The following is a 24,778-nucleotide window of genomic DNA, read 5'->3' on the forward strand; positions in this document are numbered from 1 at the left end:
GGAGGCATAGAACTCACTACCTGGCCCACTGTGGGGACTGACTGGGAGGTAGCCTAGAGCAATGTCCCGCTGCCATGCCTGCCACGCTGGCCTCCAGGAGTCCGTCTGCCTTTCTCTCACCCATACACGCACACATGCTACACACTCTTCTCTCTCTCACGCGTGCTCTGCCCCACGCACTTTCCCTTAGGAGTCCCATCCAGAACGTATCCAGCCATGCCCTGGATTTATTCATGAAGAGACAAGGAACATTGTACACAGGACAATGACACCTCAGTCCCTTTCAAAGTAGGCACCTTGGGGCCTCACACAGTTCTCCCAATCTCCATCAGCTGCCTCATCGTATTTTCCTGTATCTCATCAATGGTCTGAAATTTCTTCCCTTTCAAAGGTGATTTTCAAAACGGGAAAAGCCAGGGGTTGCAGGGTGCCAAATCTGGACTGGAGGGGGCCTGAGTCACCTGGGTGGCTTATGTTTCGCAAAAAAACTCTGCATGAGACGTGATACATGAGCAGGTGCGTTGTCCTGATGAAGCCGCCGTTGTCCAGCTGCCCATAGCTGCGGCCTTCTGAATCGTCCTGTTAGGTTCCGTGGAGGAATGTTCAAGCTCAGCGCAAAATCTGATGCAGATTCGTTGCTCTACTCACTCAGTCATTCTGAGTGTGACAGCCACACAGTACACATGCTCGCTCAATGGTGTCTACCACCCCCACTGACCAGTACAGTGAAGTTGTCACCGTTCACACCTGTGCATTCCAGTCCACTCTCCTTGGCTGCCAGGTTGCATCAGTGTTGTGCAAACTGTTCTCATTGTATTAACAATGGCTGGACTTTTTCTGGATAGACCTCATACGCACTCTCACATATATACTCGTGCTCTCTCTCTCTCTCTCTCTTTCTGTCTCTCTCTCTATATCTCTCAGAGACAGTTTCTGCTTTCCTGTGCTTGACCTTGGGGAGTCGTGGATGAAAGTCTCAGACCCAGCCCTGCCCTCAGAGGGCTGCGGGCTAGTGGAGAATGAACTCAGATGGTGAGGACCCAGAGTGGGTCCTAGGGATGCCTTCCTGCTCCACAGAGCAGCCGGGGTGAAGTTTTGAAAAATCACTCCATTCCCCTGCTTACAACCGCCCAATGGCTTCTTGTCATACTGAAAGGTCCAGCTCCTGTCCATGGTTTTAAGGACCTGTGTGACCTGGCACCTGCCCACATCCCCCTCATCCGGCTCCAGCTTGGGGCTGCCATCACCGCTCCAGGCACTCTGCTGGTTCTCTGCCCTGCCTGGAACAGGACCGGCCCTCAGCTGGCTCTACGGGCTGAACAAATGAATAAACTCTCAGCAGTCGGGGAGGAGGAGGAGGAGGAAAGGAGGGAGGTGGGGAGGCGTCAGGGAGAGTTGCTGTTTGTTCTGGATCTGGACAGACAAGGGCTGTCCACTCTTTGGGAAGGTGGGGTGGGGGGCAGGTGGAGAAGAACAGCCGGAGCAGGGACGTGCCAGGCGGCCTGAGGGCTGGCACTCAGAGTGGGCAAGGAGGGCCGCAGGGAGTGCGGCTTGGGCTTGGGATCAGAGCAGTCTCGAGAATTATGAGTTCTCCTTCCTTCCCAGAGGCTCTCCAATTAGTCTCACTTTTTTGGGGAAACAGCTTGGGTTTGCAGGAAGCCAGTCTCTGACACACACCTCCCATGAAATGAAGGCCCACAGTGACAGCTGTGGCTGAAAATAGTTGGATCCGATGGGGACAGGATGGGGCTGAAGCAGTGACGAGTTGACCTGGGGAATCACTGAGCCCACCCCTCACCGAGACATGTGGAAACTGAGGCTCCAAGCGGTCAGTGACGTGTCCGAAGCCAAGCAGGTCCTGCAGCCCAGTCTTCTGACACAGCCCAGAGCTGTTGCGACCACGCACTCCCATGGGCTTATTTCACCACGGATCAGTTGTATCAGCTCTTAGGTTTTCAACTGTTGCTTGACAGGAAGTTATATTTTATTAGGATGTTTACATTCTCTTACCCTCCTATGGAATTTCAGAACTGCCAAAAAGAGTGTTCTTATTAGGATTAGAATAAAATCCCAACTTTTATCTGCAGGCCAGTGACAGCCTCCGAGTCCTGGATTGTGCTCACCTCTGTGGCTGACTTCTCTCCTCAGGTCCCGACACAGTGGCCTCCTTGCTCGCTAGTCCTTCCTGCCTCAGGGCCTTTGTACTTACTGTTTCCTCTGCCCAGATTTCTACCCTGGTTCTTTCCTGGTCTGGCTGCTTCTCACCCTTCAGGTCTCAGCTCAGAGATTTCCTCCACAGGTGGCTTCCCTGGCTCCTGTACCTACTGTGGGCCACTCAGTCACTCACCACCATTCCACATGGCCCTGGGACAGGATTTGCTCAGCTGTTCATCTTCTGTGTCCCTCCCAGCCAGAGGGCGGATTCTGGGTTCGCCACCTGATCCCCAGCATTTAGATCAGTCAGTGCCCTGCACACAGTAGGTGCTCAACGTGTGTTTGCCGAATGCATCCTTGCTGCCAGTGGTTGTTCCGAGTCCATTCCTCCGACTCTGGGTTTCACATTCGGCTTCCGTGTGCCCTTGCTGAGTGGGCAGTGGGATCCGATGCTACAGGGAACACACGCAGGACGCCTCTCCACCTCAGGGTCAGGGCCCTGCCCACGAGCCAGGTGACAGTGCGACTGAACTTGTATCACAGGGCCCGTATAGAACGGTGTCCTGCGAGAAACCCGTAACTACGACTGTGAGACCTGGCCCTGAAGGTGACGCAGGCTGTTTGGGTGTCCTGTGTGGACATTCCTTTAGGACAGAGGGAAAGTGGTTTGGCTGCCTTGGTGTTTCCACCTAAAGCTCAGTGAGTCCGCCGCCCACGTGTGAGGCAAGAGCCTGGGGCAGGTGAGAGCCAGGCTCCCAACAGGCCTGGGTTTGAAGCTGCCCCGCAGTGTGGTCTCAGTTCTTCCCTCCGAGCCTCTGCTTACTCACCTGTCAAATCGGACAGTGACAGGCACGACAGGGGAGGGGCTGGTGACATTGTGTGGATGCCCAGCCTTGGGCCGGGCACCAAGTGGCTCCCAGAAAGGGCGAGGTTGTCACGAAAGTCCCTGGGGGGGCACCATGTCGCTTGGAGGGGGTGCCCGAGACCTGCCCCTGCTCAGCTGGCCTGGGACTGTCTCTCGCCTGCAGGGAGACTATGTCTGGATAGACCTGAGGTCCGGGCAGGAGTTCGATGTGCCCATCGGGGCGGTGGTGAAGCTGTGTGACTCTGGGCAGATCCAGGTGGTGGACGATGAAGGCAATGTGAGTAGTCCCCATCTCCCCGACCCCTGCCCTGGGGAGGGCACAGGCCGATGGGTGACCTGAGGCAGGGGCCAGGCAGTGACCACCTCGAGAGAGTGGAGGTGGTGCCTGTGCCCTCACACCCCCCTGGAGTCTTCCCCTGGGGGAGAGCGTGCTTCCCCTTCTGGCCCAGGCCACCTGTTCCATGCCCGCAGGTGTATAGTCCATCTGTCCAGTATCAGAGACGTGTGTCCAGGTGGGCATGTGTGTAGGTGCGGTGAGGCGGGGTGGCGCCGGGCAGGGAGCTCCTCAGGCACAGGTGTGCCTTAGCATCAGACAGAATAGATTCAGGTCCCACTCTGACCCTTACTAGCTACGCAAGCTTTGCCAAGTCTCTGTCCCTCTGGAGCCTCAGTTCCCCTCCTGTAAAATGCGGGTAATGGGGCCCATCTCACAGAGCAGTGACCCCCCAGTGAGATCACACATGGAGAACACCTCAGTAACCGAGGGTCAGTCTGAACCGCCCCTCGTCTCTGCTGGGTTACGGCGTCACGTGCATTCACTGTCCACCCTGACGCTGCCCTGGGAGTCAGCCCAGCAGGTGAACCCTTTATCTCCCATGGCCCTGAAGGAAGGGGGATGGGACGTGTGGGATGGTAGGGAGTGAGGCTGGGGCTCTGGGGAGGGAGGGAAAGGGCTGAAAAAGGTGGATGGCTTGGGTGAGGGCCCAGAGGGGACGCCCGGGGCTTCTGGACGTGTGCATGTGGGCACGGAGACACGTGGATGTGGTGTAGAGAGCTGGGTTGCAGGTTAGTAGGGACATGAGGGACGTAGGGAGACTCAGCTCCCCCATAATTTGGGTTGTGCTCCATGTGTGCCCAGTTCTGGGGACACAGAGCTGGGACTGAGTCCTTGTCTTAGCTTCCTAGTCTGCTGGCAGAGGAAGAGGGTACAGCGGCTTGGAGCAGAAGGCTCTGCTGGGGACGGGGTGGGGGGGCTCAGGACCCTGGAGGCTTAGGGGTGGACTAGGAGACTCAGCAGCAGCATCATTGTCTCTGTGGCCCCTGGGGCACCCTGTCAGGGTCTCCACAGCCCTTTGACCCAGCTCTGGCTTTGGGCCCTCACAAATGTCTGTGATAGGCAGGGAGGGCAGCCACCGTTACCCCCAAGGGAAACTGGGGCACAGAGTGGGACTGCCAGAACTGATCACACAGCTGGTAAGCGATGGTTAAGCTGGGCTGAGGGCCCAGGACCTCCGGCCTCTGTGCGTTTGTTTCTCCCCCCAGTATCTCAGTGGCAGCTTGGGGGCTCAGGCTCTGCTGACCACACTTTTGTCCCCTGAGCCTGCAGTGTCATTCCGGAGGCTCCAGTTCCAGGCCTGTCTACGAAGCCGCCCCCCACCCCAGAGGCTGCAGAAGCAGGGCTGGCGGAACAGACAGGCCCTCGATCCTGCCTGCAGCCTCCAGGGTGGGGCCCAGGGGCTCTCCCTGCAGGCTTGAGTTTCACCTGGGTCGTGTTGCATGTCAGATGGTGTCCCGTAACGGTGTCACCGGATCTCAGAGGTCCCCTCCCACCTGCTCCCACAAAGGGCCTGAGAGTGGGGGCTGCAGAACAGGGAGGGCCAAGGCCAAAATGCGGGGCGTGGGCTTGGGAGTCTGGGTTTGCCTCAATGGACTTGGATGCCGTGGCTCCTGGCTTCCTCTTTCACGAGGCTTTCCCAGTCTCACGCCCTCCTCACCCCTCCAGGCTGTCTCATTCCTGTCTTAAGAAGACTCTTTCACCTTGAGGGTAAAGACCAGGCCACTCACGTCTGGTTCTGCAGAGCTCAACAAAGGGTCTGCCCTGAGCATGTTCTCCATAAAGACTTACTGAGTGAATGCATGAAAGGTTTTGGTTCCCTTTCATGGGAAAGGTTAGGGTGCTCACTGGCACCCTAATACTCTGCCATTGCTCAGGCTGTTCCCACTGCCAGATGCACCCCTCCTTCCCGTCCTCTACAGAGCTGTGGCCCCTGGCTCTCCGAGCTCAGTGCGGGCCAGCTCTTTTCTTAATGTGTTCACAGTCTCTGGAATTAGCCATGTTCTCTCTCCCTCCCTCTCCCCACTCTCTGGTAGCCCTGCAGGGCCAGACCTGGGTTTCTGCCCTGGTCACACTCGTGGTCACACATGGTTGGTGCTGTAGGTGCCCATGGACATTGATCTGAGAAGTGCTGACGTCAGCTGGGAGGCCTTCCACGCAGGAAAGGCGGGGGCCGGGGGGGACGGGGCAGGCTCAGCTCTGCCATTTCACTGGGCGAGCCACTGTGCCTCTTGAGTGGGACTCCTTACGGTGAAACAGCGCTGGTAATTGTTATGAGGAGTAATAATACCCAGCCCTGGCTGAGCAATTACCAGACAGTGGTGCTTTTTGGACCTAGCAGGTGTAAAACAAACGTCGTCGGCCTTTGTTGTATCAATTAATCTTCCCACCGTCCCCAAGAGGAAAGGGTGATTATTCCAGCTCCCATTTCATAGAGGAGGTCATGGAGGCTCAGGGCAGCAGAGACATGCACGGGCGACGGGGCCACACAGTGGCCGAGCTGCCTCTTAAGGTTGTGCTGAACCGTTGGGGTGAGGAGCTGTGGGCGAGAGTTGGGGTCCAGTGGGCAGGGCCGACAGCCTGCCCCAGAGTCCGCTCCCTCGGGGCCATGCGGGGGCCTAGGGCCCAGTCAGTGAGCAGGGACCAGGCAGAGGGAATTTTCCAACTGGATCAGCTTTTATCAAGAAACAAGATGTTGGGTGAGAGGAATGTTCCACTCGGGATTGGAAAGTCCAGGCGCATTCTTCGATCTCACCACCCGTCCCCTTCAGGCCTTGGAAAGAGCTGCTCGAGGCCCTGACCTGGACGGGAAGGCTCCTGGCCCAGGAGGCACCATGAAGTGCCAGGGACGCTGTCCCCAAACCCTCTGAGGCCTGTGCAGGCCACCAGCCTACTCTGTTTCTAGTCTCCCATGTGAGGTGAGGGGGTTGGAGTAGGAGACCCCCGGGGTGTCCCCCACGACTAGGACTTCTGCTTGTAATCCAGACATGGTCCTCAGTGGTCACAGCTGGCCATCTGTCCCTTCAGAGATTCCCCACCATGTCATTTGTGCCCGGTCCCTGTATGAGGCTCTGTGGAAGGGACACAGCAGACACAGCTCTCAGGTCTGGGGCAGATGGGACTCAGGGACAGACTGGTGCTTGAGGAGCCTCCCAGGGCATGAAGGACAGGAGGGGCGGGACAGCGAGGGAATCCCGTGAGAGATGGTGGTCTGGATCAGGGTGGGAGCTTGAGGGTGGTGGGAGGGCACTTTAGAGGGTCGGGTGGGTAGGAGTGGGTGACCAGTTAGATTGCGGTCGAGGTGGGAGGGGGGCTGATGCCCGGATTCCTGCTAGCGACTATCTGCTGGGGTTGGCTATCCCAGACCAGGCTGGGGGAGAGGTCAGGTATGAGTCCTGACATGCACATCGCACCTGCTCAGCAAGTCTGAAGGCTTGAGCTGGAAGGCAGGGAGGGGTCCTCTTCACACCCCTCCCCGGAGTCTGGTTCCTCCGGTCCTGAGGCTCCCAAGGTTCTGGCATTTGGGAAGAGGGAGGGAGCCCCAGAGGTCTGTGGGGGCCCCAGAGGTCTGCGGGGGCTTTCTGGAGGCTGTGGCCACATCCCAAAGCCCAGGTCAGACTCTCACTTTCCTGGAAGGCTTGTGAGGAGAAAAGCTGGAGACTATTTGGGATGGGATGCGGGGTGAGGAGCGGTGTGCTTCCAGCCTTGGGAGGAAACCAAGTTCCTCCCCAAAAACTTCCTTCCTTGGGCTTTGCAAGTTCCTTGAAAGAGCCAATGCTATTGGCCAATTGCTCCACCGTGCGCCACCGCGTGGCAGCAGAGAATATTGCAGGGAAGAGGTGCGGAGTCAGGACAGCCTCTGTCCTAGCTTCTGCTTCAGCTCAAGCCTGAAAGTTCCCCTGCTCCACGTGTGTCAATCAGCTAGCCCTGTGCAACCTGTCCTGAATGGGGCGCTTCTCCCCATCTCCACCGCCCCTGCGCTCCTGCACCAGCCTCAGAACCTTTGCTTTTGCTGTTCTCCACACTTGGAATTTCCTCTCCCCAGTCTTAACCATCACCTCCTCAGGGAGGTGGCCCCTGACCACACTATCTAAAGTAGCTCCTCAGTGATTCTTCATCCCATGAGCCTGTTGCTTTATTCTGGGAACTATCTGAAATGACTTTTTGTGTATTTTTTTGTCGGAGCCTAGATCTGAGGTCAACACTATCTGCAAGTATTACACTGTCCGCTCCATCCTGTAAAGTACTTGGGGGACTCTAATCCCCTTTATGACAACCAGACGGTGGGGCCAACGTCCCTAGCCTGCCTATCCTCTCTGTCTGTAGAGAGAGTCCCTAAGAGGAGGAGGAGAGGCCCAAGGGTGTTGGAGGTGGGCACCATCCTCACAGACTCAACCCTGTTGTTAGTGCTGATAGCGTTTGGCTGCGGAAGAGGACAAGAGTCTCTCCAGGGTTGCAGGCACAGGGCTCCCCTCCTCCCAGGGCCTTTACCCCAGCAGAGTGCAGCCGGCGTTCTGGGGAGCAGCCTGACCTCAGCCTCCGTGCCTCCCTGCAGGAACACTGGATCTCCCCGCAGAAGGCCACGCACATCAAGCCCATGCACCCCACATCGGTCCATGGCGTGGAGGACATGATCCGTCTGGGGGACCTCAACGAGGCCGGCATCCTGCGCAACCTGCTCATCCGCTACCGGGACCACCTCATCTATGTGAGTCCCCCCCCCCCCGCAACCCCCTCCCCCCCCTGCAGGTCCCACCTGCCCACAGCCCTGCCTGTGCTGCCCAGGGCCCAGCCTCCTGAGACTATGAGGTCTGCTGCTGACCACCAGGGCCAGGGACTCATCTGCCTGTATCCCAACGTCTGGCTCCTCCTCTGTTTTGGGCCATGGTCTGTGTGGCCTGTGGGTGGGGAGAGCGGTGGTTTGTACCAGTTTCTTTTTTTAAATTATATTTTATTGATTATGCTATTACATTTGTCCCCATATTTCCCTCTTGGCCTTGATCTACCCAGCAACCTCCACTCCCTCAGACAGTCCTCACACCACTATGCATGTCTGTGGATCATGCATATAAGTTCTTCGGCTACTCCGTTTCCTATACTGTACTTTACATCCCCATGGCTATTCTGTACCTACCTATTTGTACTTCTTAATCCCTGCACCTCTTCACCCATTCCCCCACACGTCCTCCCATCTGGCAACCATCGAAACTCTCTGTATCCAGATTCTGTCTCTGTTCTTCTTGTTTGCTTAGCTTGTTTTTAGATTCAATTGTTGATAAATATGTATTTATTTCCATTTTATTGTTCATTATTTTGATCTTCTTCTTTTTCTTAAATAAGTCTCTTTAATATTTCATATAGCTCTGGCTGGTATGGTTCAGTGGATTGAGTGCCAGCCTGTGAGCCAAGGGGTCATTGGTTCAATTCCAAGTCAGGGCACATGCCTGGGTTGTGGGCCAGGTCCCCAGTAAGGGGTGCGTGATTGGCAGCCACACATTGATGTTTCTCTCTCACCCTTTCTCTAAAAATAAATAAGATCCTTTAAAAAATCATTTCATACACTAATAATGGTTTAGTGATGATGAACTACTCTAGTTTTTTTCTTGTTTGGGAAGCTCTTTATCTGTCTTCAATTCTAAATGATAGCTTTGCTGGGTAGAACAATCTTGGCTGTAGGTCCCTGCTTTTCATGAATTTGAATATTTCTTGCCAATCCCTTGTAGCCTGCAAACTTTCTTTTGAGAAATCAGTTGACAATCTTATGAGAACTCCCCTGTAGGTAACTAATTGCCTTTTTTTTGCTTCTTTTCAGATTTTCTCTCTATCTTTCATCTTTAGCATTTTAATTATGATGTATTTTGGAGTAGGCCTCTTTGTATCCATCTAGTTTGGGACTTTCTGTGCTTCCCGGACTTGCATCTCTATTTTCTTCATCAGGTTAGGGAAGTTGTCTTTCATTATTTTTTCAAATAGGTTTCCAATTTCTTGCTCTTTCTCTTCTCCTTCTCACACCCCTATGATATGAATGTTGGAATGCTTGAAGTTGTCCCAGAGGCTGCTTACACTATCTTCATTTTTTGGATTTGTTTTCTCTTTGTTGTTCTGATTGATTGTTTTTTACTTCTTTATATTTCAAATCATTGATTTGATTTTCAGCTTCGTTCACTCTACTGTTGTTTCCCTATTAACTCTTCTTTATTTCAGTTAGTGTGTCCTTTGTTTCTGGCTGGATCTTTTTTATGCTGTTGAGGTTCTCACTAAGTTCCTTAAGCATCCTCACAACCAGTGTTTTGAACTCTGCATCTTACAGACAGCCATGTTTACCTGGGCCACTATCTTGACCTGAAGTCTCATACCACAGGTTCTTGTTCATCCACAGGTCTTGAAACTACTGGGCAGAGTTGGAGAGAGGCTCAGTGTTTACCAGAGACAGGGAATTTCTGGCCCCCTGGGGTTCTGTGAGGTCAGGGCTGTTACTGACTCCTGCAGATCCAGGGAAAATAGGATGGGAGTCCTTACCTAAGGAAGCAGATGGTGGGAGGAACGTGTTCCTTGACCATCCCCTCAAGACTCCCTAGTACAACCAGTCATATGCACACCCCACGCTCCGCTACTTTAAAACTTAGAAGGAGAAATGCAGACAGTCTTCTCAGACAGGACTGAGCTGACCCCAAGAGGTGGGCTCAGAGACCATCAGAGAAAGAAGGGCCCACTGGGACCATTCAGTGCAGAGGGTCTCACTCTCTTTGGCCCAGGAAACCTTCATGCTCTTAGAAATGACTGAGGAGCCCGAAGAGCATTGATGCGAGTGGCATCTTGTGCTGTTTTCCATATTATAAATTAAAGCTAAAACCGTAATAATTCTACTAATTCATTTAAAAATAACCATAAAATCCATTATGGGACAACATTTTTATGAAAAAGAATCATATTTGCTAAAATTTTAAAAATAGCGAGAAGAGTGACATTGTGTTACAGCAGTTCCAAGAACCTTGAATGTCTGGCTGTAACAGAAGACAGTTGGATTCTCACGTGTGCTTCGCACTCCGTCTGCTGTGCTGTTATGTTGGTTGAAGGGTGTGGAGAAAATCTGGCCTCACTAACATGTGGTGGAAATGGAAAGGCCTTGCCATCTTCCTGGAAGGGTCTTGGGGACCCTCGGAGCCCTTTGGACCATGCTCAGAACTGCTAGTCCATTGACCCATTACACAGACAAGAAAACTGAGACTCCAGAAGGTTTTGCCAGGGCCACAGCTGCGAGCAGGCGTCACTGCGTGGCTCTGACCCAGCCCCTCCCTCAAGCAGCTCAGGGGTGAAGGTAACTGTGGATGTGCAACAAGGAGAGAGCAGACGGAGTCCTGGACAGGGCCCCAGGCCCTGGGCAGGCTGGTGTGAAGGGCACGCTCGGGGGGGATGTGGGTAATCACTGCCTGAGAGAAGGGCAGAGAAGGTTCCAAGGGCTTGGAGGAGTGAGATGTCACTCTCAGCTGGGGGACAGAGGTGGGGCCCCTGGAAGTGGGTGAGGCTGGCTGGTAGAGATGGCATCCAGGAACGGGCACTGCAGGAACAGAAGGCTGGAGGCAAGACCATGCCAGGTGAGCGAGCAGCAGAGTCCCTCAGGTCGTCAGGACCAGGAAGGGGAGCTGGGGAGACAGGATTGTAGGGTCTGAGGCAGCCTGGGGGCTGTCTCTGAGGAATCACAGCCAGGCGCTCTGGGAGCCAGGCGTCCCTCCCCTCAGAAGCCCGGGCATTGTGGCCCCTCAGCTGTTGGGGAGCCCTCTGCCACCCTCCCCACTCTGGGTCCCTCTGTAACTTCGAGTTCCCAAGGACAGCCCGTGTCTGGGCTTCTGTCATCCACCTATTGCTCAGCAAGCTGCTTTCACGGAAGCTACTTGTATGACAAATCCCACAAGGATTTGAAGGGGGCGGGCCCATGATGGCGCCTCCAGCCAGGAGCAGTGTGACTCAGCCAGCCCAGTGGGGCTAGAACTTAAGCCAATGCCAGGTGTACCCCAAGAGAATCCACTGGTATGCACCCCAGTTTTGGTGGACCCCTCCTTGCTCCTCTCCCTGGATGGCAGGTGGACACAGGAGGGTCCTGGGGCCCTCTGCAGCCGCTCACTCAGGCTGAGTGGAGTCTGACCCTGGGTGAGCAGGGAGCCGCCCGCCCACCCACCAGGAAGGCCAGAGCTGATTTCCTGACCTCTCTGGGTGCAGAGGTTGAAGGCCCCTTTGCAGAGAGGAGCTGAGTGAGATGGGAGCCGTCTCCACTGGGGACCCTGCAGACCTTGTCTGAGAATCACTCAGAAGCACGTAGCTGGTTATTTCAGGTGTCGTTTGGTGATTTTGCAGGCAACCTAGTTCCTCACGGGGGAGAGAGTTGGTTAGTGGATGGAATCAAGGAACGAAGGCAGCAACAGGATCCACAGAGTGAGGGGTGGAAACTTCAGACCGTCGGGATCAGTGAATCTTGTTCATGACGTTTTGTGGGGTCTATGGATTAGCTGGCCAATGGGAAATCAGCCTGGACATTGTGTCCTTGAGTGGGATGACCAGGGGGTCAAAGAAAAGAATTCCAGAGGGTTACCCACCCTCCAGAAAACCCTGAGATCTGCACCATTTGCCTCGTTAGAAGTGTCACTGGAAACCTTTCTGACCACTTTCTGGGTGAGGGCATGGAGGGAGGGAGGACCGGGGTGGAGCCAGGAGGAGGCGTCTGTGTGGCTTCTACAGAGGCTCTGGTCAGAGAGGTCCTCGGCTCCAACAGTCCCCGAGCCTGAGGTTCTAGGTGTCTGTTGGTCTTGGGAGGGGGTCACACTCAGGAACGGCAGTGACCAAGGAGGTTTCCTTGGCTTGCCGACTCCCCACCTCTGTGACTGGGATGGTGTGGGATTGGAGCAGGGCTTTGGAGGAGCAGCCGGGCCTTTGTCCCACCCAGAAACCATACCTGTCTCTAACCATGGCAACCCCTGGGCACTTCATGGCTTGGGTTACCCTGGGCGCAGCCCCACGTACCCAGGATTTCCTCAGATTACCGTGCCGCTCATAGCTGTGAGGGGGGCGGACACTCTGTCCCTAACTGTCTGCCCTGGGCTCGCCTGCGCCAGCTGGTCCGCCTCCAGGTGCCTGAGGAACAGACGGTCTCCCAGGGCCACTCTCAGCCTTGGGCACTGAAGATAGGAGAGGCACCCCCAGGACACATAGCAATCTCCCATAGCGTGGTCACAGAGGCCAAGGCTGCCCTGGGGCTCAGCAGGGAACAGGTGGCAGGGTTGATAGGGACCTATGACTTCCTGAACAGAGATCTGGGAGGCCTGGGTCCTAGTCTTGCCATGTGGCTTTTGGGGGGTCTCTGCCGCTCTCTGGTCACAGCCTTCCCTCCGGCAAATGAGGAGACCTCTTGGGTGGGCAGTGACCCTGGGAGGGTGTGTGTGTCCCAGGATGTGTGTTTTAGTTTCCATGGTTTGCTAAGGCAGAGCCCATAGGCTGGCACACCTGAGGGCTTCCTGGAGGAGGTGGAGCTTGAGGTAAAATGGATTCCAGCCACTTCTCATAGGGTGTGTCTGACCCAGAGAGGTCTCTTGAAACCCTCCTGGGGACTTGGAGGCCCCTAGGGACCTTGTGTGCTGTGTTCCTGGCTTGGAAGTAGTCTCTCTCCAGCCCAGCCCGTGGCCTCGAAGCACAGGTTTTATTACTGGAGACCTGAGCAAGGGGCCTGTGCTGGGCAGGTGGGGTTCACTGTCTGCTGACTGTGGACTCAGACAGACAGGGCCCGAGGGCTCAGGAAGCAGTGCTGAGAGGCTGAGGGGATGGATGGGCACTGAGGCCCAGAGATGGGCAGGCTGGCCTGGGGCTCAGGCTAGCGGTGGCCAAGCCTCTCGCTTCCGCTGCCAGCTCCACAGTCGCCCAGGCGCCTCCCGGTGCTTGGCTGGGGCATGGGCATGCTCCTGGACAGAGGTGGGCTGGCACCAAGGAGAAGGGGGTGCCCAGGGAGGGGTCCCAGGTCCTGTCCCGCCTGGGTGAGGATGCTGATGGCATTGTTGGCCGAGCTGGGAGGCGGGGAAGGAGGAGGCTGGGAAGGGAGAGGAGCTCTGCTCTGCCCGGAGTGGACATCAGGCGGGGACACCCAGGAGGACCCTCAGGACTGTGGACATAATAGAGAGGGCCTGGAAGCCCTGGTGGGACAAGAGGGTCCGGCCCCAGCCCCGGGAAGCCTTCTCCTGGGTCTCAGCATGCCCTTGGCCCTCTCTGTCATGGCCCCTGTCTTGCTCCTGGTCACAGAGCTTGCTCTTGGGCCACCTCTGTTTGGCTCCAACTCCCCTTCCCGTTGTCTGGTTCGTTAGGCCTGAAATACAGCTCTGCCTCCAGCTTCAGCCACTGCTGTCCATCCTCACACGGCTGCCAGGGTGACCTTTCACAGCAGACCGCCCACATGTCATGACCTTTCATGCCTCCGTGCTTGATTCCCACTGAGAGACCTCAGCTCTCCCTCTCCCGCGCCCCTACCTCCAGGAACCCACCGGCCCCCACAGCCCCAGGCTTTCCCTCCCTGGCCCCAGCGTCCGGCTGTCAGCCTCCCTGTGTGTCTCGGGTTCGTACCCTGTGGTGGCCATGGGCCAGGTGGGTGAGCATCACACTGTTAAGGAGGCATGGAGAGAAAGGAAGGTAGTGCTATGGACAGCCGCTGTGAGCCAGGTGAAGGTTATGCCCTTTGCTTTTTACAACAGCCTGGGAGGTGGATGTTTACCACCCCCTTTACAAATGAGCAAACTGAGGCTTGGAGACTCCAGTGGCCTGCCAAGGGGACATTCCTGTGGTCACTTCTCCACCGGGAGACGAGTCCAGCTGGTTCCCGCAGCTGGACAGGGCTGAGCTGCAGGGGAAGGTGGCAGAGGTGTCCTGGGGCTGGAGGTTGGCTGGCCCTGCTCTGAGAACTTGACCCACCCTGGGGTGTGTGGGGGGGTGTTGGTGGAGAAGGACCTCGTCTCCCTGTTCCCCACTGACCAGTTTCCTTTTCTCCTGCTCCTCACTTCCCAACCTCAGACCGGCCGTGGCGGCCGGGCGAGTGCGGCCCAGCTCTCCACGTGTGCTTGGCCTGGCCGCTGCCCTCCAGCCTCCGTCCCCATCCCACCTCCTCTTCCTGCTTGGGCTCTTGCACACAGTCAGTTGGTCAGCATGGTGACACTCAGCTGCTTCTGGCATTGGCTACTTGGAGGAGAGCTGGGGAGCAAGAGGAGAGTCCTCTGGGTCCCAGGGAAGGGTGGTGCCTGGTGAGGGCTCCTGGCCCAGGGTGGACAGACCCAGGACCGGAGTCTGACTGCCAGGTGCCCACCAGGGCTTCCTGGCTCCAAGGTGGCTGTGTTCCCTGGTGGCGGCAGCAGGGCCTCTCCTGTGTGGCCGCCGCAGGCTGAGGCTGCTGGGGCCTGGCTGTGGCTCTAGTGGGGGGCACTGAACCCAAGTTGGGAGGGGGTGGACGGGGCTGTCACCTCCCCTGTGAGCTCTCTTCTCATCTTTCTTCAGTCTGTCCAGGCCCAGATGTCACATACCCATCACCCACCACAAGCTAGGCCTGACTTTTTCAGGTTGGGGTGGGGAGGGGCAGGAGGCAGGAGAAGTAACCACTGGGTGCCTCACCGTGCCTGGTGGCCTCGTTGTCCCCTGTGCGGCAGGGCCGGGCCCCCAGCAGGAACTTTTGCACTCGGGGTCCATTCTGTGCACGAGGGAGGAGCCCACAGAGAGACAGCACCCACACAGCTCCCTGGGGCACATCTGGCCCCGGAGCCTGCGCTGCCCGGGGCGTCTGGAGCCTCCGCCCGCCCAGCGCCCAAACCACCCACCCCTGCGGCCCCTTCAGCTCTTCGTGGCTTGGTTCCACTCCCTGGGCCCTAGAAAGGTTCAGAATTTCACTCTAGAAGTGTGGGCTGCCCAGCTGGGAGACAAAGGCAGCAGCCGGCACCTGAGGAGCGCCTGCCGTGTGCTATCGGTTTTTTCAATTTCATAAACAGTTGCTGTATGAAACTTTTACAGATAAAGAAATCAGGGCTCAGAGACCCTCTCTCCCTCCCTCCTCATCTCCTTTCTCCCTTCATCCCATGTCGCTGACACCTCCTCTGGGCCAGACCCAGCACCAGTCTGAAGACCCACCCCGACCCGTGGAGAGGTAGGATTCTGCCACCAGAGCGGTGTGGCCGCAAAGCCAGTGCTGTCCCTCCCAGAGGACGGACGGACGGAGCAGGCAGAACGGAGAGCTCTCGGGAGTCAGAGCCTCCCACACGCAAAGTGGTGAGCTCCCCGTTCATCGTCCCCACAGACATACACGGGCTCCATCCTGGTGGCGGTGAACCCCTACCAGCTGCTCTCTATCTACTCACCGGAGCACATCCGCCAGTACACCAACAAAAAGATCGGGGAGATGCCCCCGCACATCTTCGCCATTGCCGACAACTGTTACTTCAACATGAAACGCAACAGCCGTGACCAGTGCTGCATCATCAGGTGGGCGTACCAGCACCCGTGTGGGGCCCCAGGCCCAACCCCCTCGAGGGGGTGTCCAACCTGCAGCCCCGTGGCCGCATGCAGCTTGGGATGGCTGGGAATGCGGCCCAACACAAACTGTAAATTTACTTAAAACATTAGATCTTGTGTGTGTGTGATTTCGTGTCCCGGCATAGTTAATGTGTGGCCCAGGACAACGCTTCCTCTCTCAGTGCCGTGCAGAGAGCCCCCCCACCCACCCAAGGAGCCCTGCCAATGCCTCATCATGCAGAGAATCACCTCCCCTTTCCCAGGTCTTATATCTCCATTAACGCTACCAAAGCTCATGTTAGCTTTGAGGCCAACCTTATTCACTGCTGGCCCCTGTTAAGTTAGGGTCAGTTGAAAGCTCGGGATCCTGTCCTCCTCAGGCAGAGTGTAAAAGGACAAAGCACAATCAAGCATCTAACATGTGCCTTGCTCTGTGGCAAGTAAGAACGGTGGGGTGTGCACGTCTGAATGAAGGGCGAGGAAAGTGACCTCCGGCTGTGGCGGAGCAATGAACCCCTTTAGTCTTCCCCCAGCCCCGGAAGGTCTAGGCTGTCAGCCCGTTTCACAGATGGGGGTGGGACGGTGGGGGAAGCAGCTTCAGCTTCAGCTCCGTGGGGAGGGGCAGCGCAGACTGTGACCGGCTCGCTGGACGTCCTCCGCAGCGGGGAGTCGGGGGCAGGGAAGACAGAGAGCACGAAGCTGATCCTGCAGTTCCTGGCAGCCATCAGCGGGCAGCACTCCTGGATCGAGCAGCAGGTGCTGGAGGCCACCCCCATCCTGGAAGGTAGGGCCCGGGGCCTCAGGGAGGGGCCGGGCGGCCGGGCGGGGGCTGACCCTGTCCGTGACCCTCTGCCCACCCTGAAGCATTCGGGAACGCCAAGACCATCCGCAATGACAACTCAAGCCGCTTTGGAAAGTACATCGACATCCACTTCAACAAACGGGGCGCCATTGAGGGCGCCAGGATCGAGCAGTACCTGCTGGAGAAGTGCCGCGTCTGTCGCCAGGTGGGCCCACGCCCGGGGCAGAGCTGTCCCCGCATGGCCCCCCGAGCCGCAGCGCTGTGTGGTGGCCATGCCATCCGAACGGCCTCAGCTGTCCCTAGGCTGCTGCCTGCGTGCCCTTGACCCCCAACACCTGTGCCCACGTTTCCAGGCCCCTGATGAAAGGAACTACCATGTGTTCTACTGCATGCTGGAGGGCATGGGTGAGGACCAGAAGAAGAAGCTGGGCCTGGGCCAGGCCACGGACTACAACTACCTGGCTATGGTGAGGCCCAGTCAGGCGTCCGGGGAGCGGGACATCCACCCCAGTGGGGTCAGGGCAGCCTGTGCGCCCCTCCCCAGCTCTGGGCTCAGTGGGTGGGAATTTCCGTGTGGGCTTTCTCCTGTGCCCCTACCTGCCCCAGCCCGCCCTGGCCTTGGGTTGCCATGAGACCTGTCCCCCGCTTGGACACATACCCGCTTGCATACATCTAGACAGATGCTTGCCACAGCCGCACATTCCTAAATGCGTGAGGGTGTCCCACGTACACCCGTGTGTATGTGCACACAAACCCGCCTGTACACCTTGGCTGTGCTGGTTCAGTCTTAGGGGACATGAAGCCCGGGACTTCCGCCAGGCCCCCTGGAGTGTAGGGTGTGGGCCGCTGTGGCTTCCTACTCCAGGGCTCGTGGACTGCAGGGCTCTTGTGTCAGCCTCTTGCTGCTGGCAGGCCACCTAGGAGGCGTGGGCCCCAGGACTATTGCCACCGCCCAGAGCTAGGTGGGCTGCCAGGCACACAGCAGACTGGCTTGGGGGTGCTGGCTCCCCTAGTCCTGGAGAGGACCTATGGCGGGCTGCCTGGAGCTGGGCTGAGTCATGTGGACACAAGTGCGGGCAATGGCACCTGAGGGGTGTGTGTGTATGTGTGCGTGCATGTGTGTGAAGGGTGACAGGTCTTCCTCAACACGTTCTGTAGCTGGCTGGCCTGGCACACTTTCACACACACACAGTGGGGCTTTCCAGGCACACACAGTGGGGCTGGCCCTGGCAGTGCTCCCCACGCCAGCTGCACCTGGTGAGGGGTTCAGGTCCCTGAGGGTAGGTGACCACGGCTGGAGGGGAGCACAGCAGGGCCTGGGTGCTGGGCCTGCCGGGAAGGGTGATGGACCAGGCCTGGTGTCAGTGGCCTCGCTTCTCCTACTCACGAGAAAACGGGCCTCCAGGGTTCCAGATATGGGAAACATGTTCCTGAGATGCCCAGGTGGGAGCTCTCTCAGCTTCCTGGAGGAGTCGGGGTGCTCACCATGCACCAGGAGACCCAGGCTGGCTTGGCTGGGCAGGAGGGCCCTCCGGCTTAGGCACTGCCTCTCTGGGCCCCCTGATGCCCTCCTGCACCCACTCTCCTGGCAGGGTAACTGCATAACCTGTGAGGGCCGGGAGGACAGCCAGGAGTATGCCAACATCCGCTCTGCCATGAAGGTGCTCATGTTCACCGACACCGAAAACTGGGAGATCTCGAAGCTCCTGGCCTCCATCCTGCACCTGGGCAACCTGCAGTATGAGGGTGAGGGCCCGAATGGCACTCCACCCCCCACCTTGCACTGGATTCAAGGGCAGCCCGACACCTAGCTGCCTGGGAGTCCAGGCAGCTGTTTCTGTCTCAGCGTGTACCCTCTTAGGAAGAATGCACCAGAGGTAGCTCTGAACAGACCCAGGTGTGGTTCAGCTAGCCCCTGGTGTGGTTCCGCAGTGCTGAAATTCCACCGTAGAGATGCACAGATAAAGTGTAATGGGGCAGACTATTGGGCCTTCAAGGCCACTTTCAAATTCGGTTTCTTCTTTAAGGTCAGAGAGAGTAAGGGTTTTTTTGTTTGTAAATTTTTGAATTAATTCATACTAAGGTGTGAGTGACTGAAGAGTCATCTTCAGAAAAGGGGAAAGAGCAAGAAAGAACATGTTCACTCACCTAACACTCCCTGGGCACCTACTGTGTGCCAGGCTGGAAGGTGGTCCTCTGAGGCAGGTCCCCCCAGTCCCACTTTGCTCTTGCCCTTGGTCCCCAACGTGGTCCCTAGACAGAGTAAAAACCTGAGCTTTAGTCAAAACTGTCCCTCTGGGAGAGTTTGTTCAGTGAATGAATGAATAATCCCAGCTCTAAGGAGCTAACAATCTAATGAGTCTTAAAAGACTAAGAGACAAGAAGAAGGGGCACAGTAGGCCGAAGCCTCCGAGGCCTGAGAAAGCAGGGCCTGGAGTGGGGGAGGTGTGGGGAAGGACAGAGCGTATCAGGCCCTAAGCTAGTTGGGTTCACAAAGCCTGTCTGGTGGGAGCCACTGAGTGCCCTGGGAGACCAGAGCGAAGGTCGGGGGTGGGGGGCGAGACCACCAGTGTCTGTGGCTTGGGGGCTGGGACCCACACAGTTTCTATATTCATGGTGTGCTCTCAGTTCGTGATAAGAACACGCAATGTACAGCAACCCAGGGAAGGGTTTAGTCCCAGAATGGTGTCCTCTGTGGACAGAGCAGTCCCCTGAGAGCAGGGGTGGTGGCCTTTGGTCCCCTTGGACAGTCCCCGGCCCCCATGCCCGCCCGCTTGCCTGATGCCACCCCTCCTGCTGCTGACAGCCCGGACATTTGAAAACCTGGATGCCTGCGAGGTCCTCTTCTCCCCGTCCCTGGCCACAGCTGCGTCTCTGCTCGAGGTCAGTGCCTGGTCTTCTGCCCCACGGCTGCTTTTGTTTCTCCAGAGGGGCAGGTGTGACTTCAGGTCTGGGGGCTGGGCAGGTGGAGAAATTGAACACTGAGAACCACTGTGTACAGGATCTGGGCTGGGCGCAGGCCCCCTGGGAGGAGGGGAGCCCAGAGCTGGGGAGCCACGCTGCCCGTCTTAGCCAAGCTGCTCCCAAGCTCGGAGAGGGCTGACGGGACCAGGGTTGGAAGCCCCAAGTGAGTCAGTCAGCCTTTTAGCAAACACATACTAGGCTCTGCTGGGTTGGAAAAGTGCGGTGAATGAAGCCAGAGTCAGGGCTAGTCCTGGAGGGACAGTGACCTGCTGGGGTGACAGGCAGGGGCTGTCAGAGAGCAGGTCCCCCATGCAGTGTTTGGGTAGGATTTGATGGTGGGGGAGGGTTTGGCCATAGGGCAGTGGGGGAGGGCATTCTTAGTGGGGGGCAGTCCGAGTGAGGCCTGGTTGGGAAGAGGGAAGGAGGAGGTGTGGTGGGGATCCCAGGGAGGGACCAGCTGGCAGGTGGCTGTGTGCACACCTGGATGTCAGTCACCCCACCAGGTGAACCCCCCAGACCTGATGAACTGCCTGACCAGCCGCACCCTCATCACCCGCGGGGAGACGGTGTCCACCCCGCTCAGCAGGGAGCAGGCGCTGGATGTCCGAGATGCCTTTGTCAAGGTGGGTTTGTGCAGTGACCGCCTGCTCTCCCCACCCTTTGGGAGGATGGGCTGTGGATGGGCAGGAGCTGAGGTGCCCACAGAGCTGGTGGACATCTGGGCCATGATCCTGGCCTGCCCTGGGGCCCAGGCCATGGCCTTTGGCTCTGTCTGGTGACTGGGCAAGAGTCTGCCTTCCCCTGAGCCCCAGAGGGTGGGGTCTGTGCCCTCCAGGGCCCCTGCCAGCTGTGGTCCCCTAAGGCCCTCCACTCTGGCCTGCTTTGATCTCCAGCCCTTCAGACCTCATACTGGGTCACATTCCTTGGGTACTCTGTCTGCTGTGCTGTTCTTAGACCAAGGGCACCCTCTCTGATCTCTTCAAAGAAGACACTGAAAAGGAGCTCAGTCGGTCTGATGGGGAGGGCTCGGAATCCTGCCTGTTTGCACGGTCACGTGCTTGCTGTCCATCTCACCCCTCCCTGCTCTGGGCCCTGTGCTGGGCTCTGGGACCCTCAGGATGCTCAGAGCTGGTAGGGAGACAGAGAAGGGTGGAGCAATGGGGGCCCAGAGGAGGGTTCCTTCCCAGGCTGTGAGGTCAGAGAAGGTGTCTTGGGGGAGCTTTGAAAAATGAGTGGGACTTGTTAAAGCAGAAAAGGGTGCTCCAGGCAGAGGGAACGGCTGGAATAGAGGCATGGGGTTTCGAAGGGCATGCTGCTCCCCGGAAGGGGCTTGGCCTGTCCCCTCGGCGGGTGCGGCTGGGCCCAGTGGCTGATGCAGCCACCCTCCCTCGCAGGGGATCTACGGGCGGCTCTTCGTGTGGATTGTAGACAAGATCAATGCCGCAATTTACAAGCCCCCCTCCCAGGACGTGAAGAGCTCTCGCCGGTCCATTGGCCTCCTGGACATCTTCGGGTTTGAGAACTTTGCTGTGAACAGGTACCGTGAGGGGCTCTGCCCTGTGGGAACTGTCTTCCACGACACAGATGTGAGAAATGTCACATCTCTCCCTGTAAACTACATTCAGTTGGTTCATGCACCCTCTGCCAGGCTGCTAGACGGTTGGCGCCAGTCATCCTGACGGGCCTTCTCCCTTTCCTTCCCATGCCCTCCAGTGGCCTGGGTCAGCTGAGGGCAGCCCAGCAAGGGAGCGCTAGGGCTGGAGGCAGGCCGAGGCTGGGGCTGGGGCTGGGACCAGGGCTGGGGCTGCTGGGGCTGGGGCAGGAGGCTCCAGCCTCCTGGGGTGAGACTCCTGCCCCAGCCCCCACTGCCAATCTGCCCGGTGCCTAAGCTGCAGCCACTTCCAAGGCGAGTGGCTGGTAATTCAAGGTTGAGATGGGGGTCTTAGACATGCTTGGGCTCCCACACTCTTGGGGGACCATGGGAGGGGCAGGTAGATGGAACAGGCTTGGGTGGGGCCCAGGTGGCAGGCAGCCATGCCTGCCCCACTTCCTGGCTATGTGACCTCTGGCAAGTCACTTCAATTCTTGCCATGTGTGGGGGTCTCCGAGTCCTCCCCCAGCCCCACCAAACCCCCACATTGCATGTCACCTGGACAGGTGCTAAGCTGGTGGCTCACAGATGCCAGCTGTCAGGGCTCTGCTTCCAAATCTTATCAGCCCCCTTCTCAGGTCCTGCTGACACTATGGGGTCTCTCCAGGCCCCCACCAGGGCCTTGGTTTGTCCCTTCTGCTGGGGGACTGAGTCCCCTGCTGGCTGTCCCCACAGAGCCTGGCCATGTAGGCAAAGGGTCATGAACTGGGGCCCTGAGCCCTGGGCCCTAGCTTTAACTCTCCTCTGACTGGCTGAGTGACCTTGGGTAGTGCTTTGCTCTCCCTGGGCCTCAGTGGCCTCTCCTGCACACAGAGGGGGTTGGACTTGATAATCCTGCCCCACCTTGGAGGTTGGAGAGTCCTTGACGGGAACAGTGTGCCCAAGGGCATGCTGCACAGGGAGGCAGAGGTGGGCCTGAGCGGCGGAGCAGGGCCTCAGCAGCGCGCATTCACCCCCCCATGTCCCCTTTGCACCCTCCAGCTTCGAGCAGCTCTGCATCAACTTCGCCAACGAGCACCTGCAGCAGTTCTTCGTGCGGCACGTGTTCAAGCTGGAGCAGGAGGAGTACGACCTGGAGAGCATCGACTGGCTGCACATTGAGTTCACCGACAACCAGGACGCCCTGGACATGATTGCCAACAAGCCCATGAACATCATCTCCCTCATCGACGAGGAGAGCAAGTTCCCCAAGGTGGGCCTGCAGCAGGGTGGGGTCCCCTGCACTGAGCCTCGGCTTTCCTCATCTGTGAAATGGGGCCGATGATACCTGCCTCTCAGGGGTGTCTGGGGCCAGTTCATGTGCATTCCTGGGACATTTGGAAATCACCTACGGTCCACCAGGTTCTACACCAAATGGTGAAGATCTAAGCATGCTGCTGGTGCAGAATAGGTGCTCCAGACATGGACTATGTCTTGGTGTGGGGGAGGGGTGGCTCCAGATTTTACCCCCAGGAACAGACTTTCTAAACTGGAAAGTCCTATCACCGTTGTGTTGTTCCACTTCATCCACCGAACAGATAGGGGATGGAGGCCCAGAGAGATCCTGTGTGGGCTGTGGACAAAGGGAGGGAGGCTCCTGAGAAAGACAGAAGAGGGGGTGCAGGACAAGGGCGGGTGGACCATGCTGGAGACCGAGGGGAGTGGGGAGGAGGGGAGGCGGGCTGGACAGCTGCCCTCGGTCCCCGCAGGGCACGGACACCACCATGCTGCACAAGCTGAACTCCCAGCACAAGCTCAACCCAAACTACATTCCTCCCAAGAACAACCACGAGACCCAGTTTGGGATCAACCACTTCGCCGGTGTCGTCTACTACGAGAGTCAAGGTACAGGCGCGCCAGCCACCACATCCCTCCCTGGGCCCCTCCCTCTCTCACCTTCTCCAGCCCAGGACAGAGACACCAGGGTCCTGAGTACAGAGAGGACACATAGGGATTGATGACTTTTACTTTAAAAAATTGTAGTAAAATATATAGAACATAGAATTTACTACCTTAACCATGTTTAAGTCTACAACTCAGTGACAAGTGTGCTCACAATAGAGTGCAGCCGTCATCGCTGCCCATTTCCAGAGCCTGGCCACCACCCCGGGTGGGAGCTCTTACCCCTAGACAGTAACTCCCCGTCCCTCCAGCCTCCGCCACCCTGCACCGTACTTCTCGTCTCTACGCACTTGACTGTTTTAAGTAGCTCCTGTAAGTGGATCACACATTATCTGTCCTTTTGTGTTTGGCTTAGTTCACTTAGCATAATGTCCTCAGGGTTCACACCTGTGGCAGCCTGGGTCCTTTTAGTTTTTCCATTCCTCTGTTGGTGGGTGTTTCAGTCACTTCCACTTTTTGGCTGCTGCAAACACTGCCGCTGTGGACCCCATGTACGAGGGTGTGTTTGGGTCCTGCTTTCAATTCTTTGGGGTGGGCGTGGTGCTCTTTTGGACACAAGGGACACTGAGGCTGTCAGGGGGCTCTGACTGTCCTTGCGTGACATAGCCCATTGGATGCACAGCCAGGCCCAGAGCCCGCCCCGTTACCTCCCAAGATTCAGAAACCAAACCAGGGGTGAGCTTTGAAGGGGATGCACTTCTTTCCTGCTGGAGCATGAAACTGGGGTCACTTTCAAACTGGAAGTCAAGAAGAGGGTCAGAAACAGTTGAGTACCCCATTTGGAATTCTTTCAGGGTGTCTGTCAAAAGCCTGCAGACTGTCCCAGCCAACTGCACCCTCCACCCTGGGGTAAAGGGCCAGCCCCCAGTGGGCCTCAGCTGCTGGGTGTGTCTACACTGAGCTCCTGCCATTCGGCCCCTAAGGGTCCCACCCACAGCCCAAGCCAGCAAAATTCAAAACAAGCATGCGGTCGGTTTGGTATTTCCTCATTGTGTTAGTCCGGAGGCAGCAGAGTGTACCAGTGAGCCAGGCTGCAGGGATGGAAACTGAAGGCTGCTCAGTCCTCCTTCAAATACTGGATGTGAGATCCCAGCCACTTATTAGAAAAAGGTCAATGTTAAGTTTGAGACTGTTGGGCAAACCAATAGATCCTCTGTTCAGCGTAACAGAGGATTGTGTTTTTCAGTTCGGTTCAGCCAGCATTCACTGAGCATCTATTATGCACCAGGCTTTCTGTTGCTGAGGATACAGAAGTGAAGACTGAGCTAACCGAACACCAAGTGACAGGATTAGAGAATGTTAGATCCGGAGGGAACATGAAGGTCCTCCACTTTGCGGATTTGCAGACTGTGGCCCAGAAAATGAAATGACTTGCCTAAGGTCACTAGCCAGTTTTGAGTTGCTTTAAGCAGTGCATGCAGCCCTGTTTTAATGCAGCATTTCATTTACGGCATGGATGGTGGTAGGTGACCGAAGAGAAGCCACAGCACTGAGCACTGTCATCCCACCTGATGGGTGAGGAAGCTGAGGCTCAGAGGGGACCTTCCTAGGGTCCCATAGTGAGTCTGTCAGGGGGCTTTAGTTAGAGCCCTACAATTCCAT

At 57.2% G+C, this 24,778-nt stretch overlaps 1 protein-coding gene across 5 annotated transcripts in view; it reads left to right on the forward strand.

Moving 5' to 3' along the window:
• The window catches only part of MYO7A (myosin VIIA), a 78,964-nt gene that overhangs the window by 12,123 nt on the left and 42,063 nt on the right, over positions 1 to 24,778 (forward strand). For 4 of the 5 annotated variants that reach the window (XM_037038385.1, XM_037038388.1, XM_037038383.1 and 1 more), the window contains 12 exons: positions 3,183 to 3,296; positions 7,909 to 8,061; positions 15,664 to 15,848; positions 16,541 to 16,662; positions 16,743 to 16,885; positions 17,034 to 17,147; positions 18,273 to 18,426; positions 19,487 to 19,563; positions 20,148 to 20,267; positions 21,039 to 21,181; positions 22,277 to 22,487; positions 22,984 to 23,119. In XM_037038385.1, the coding sequence (XP_036894280.1) occupies positions 3,183 to 3,296; positions 7,909 to 8,061; positions 15,664 to 15,848; positions 16,541 to 16,662; positions 16,743 to 16,885; positions 17,034 to 17,147; positions 18,273 to 18,426; positions 19,487 to 19,563; positions 20,148 to 20,267; positions 21,039 to 21,181; positions 22,277 to 22,487; positions 22,984 to 23,119 (1,672 nt within the window). The remainder of the gene's footprint in view (positions 1 to 3,182; positions 3,297 to 7,908; positions 8,062 to 15,663; positions 15,849 to 16,540; positions 16,663 to 16,742; positions 16,886 to 17,033; positions 17,148 to 18,272; positions 18,427 to 19,486; positions 19,564 to 20,147; positions 20,268 to 21,038; positions 21,182 to 22,276; positions 22,488 to 22,983; positions 23,120 to 24,778) is intronic. The other variant, XM_037038386.1, reaches the window with a different exon arrangement.

This window comes from Sturnira hondurensis, unplaced genomic scaffold (assembly GCF_014824575.4).
Source record: "Sturnira hondurensis isolate 20B ecotype Veracruz unplaced genomic scaffold, ASM1482457v3 Scaffold0024385, whole genome shotgun sequence".
Classification (NCBI taxonomy): domain Eukaryota; kingdom Metazoa; phylum Chordata; class Mammalia; order Chiroptera; family Phyllostomidae; genus Sturnira; species Sturnira hondurensis.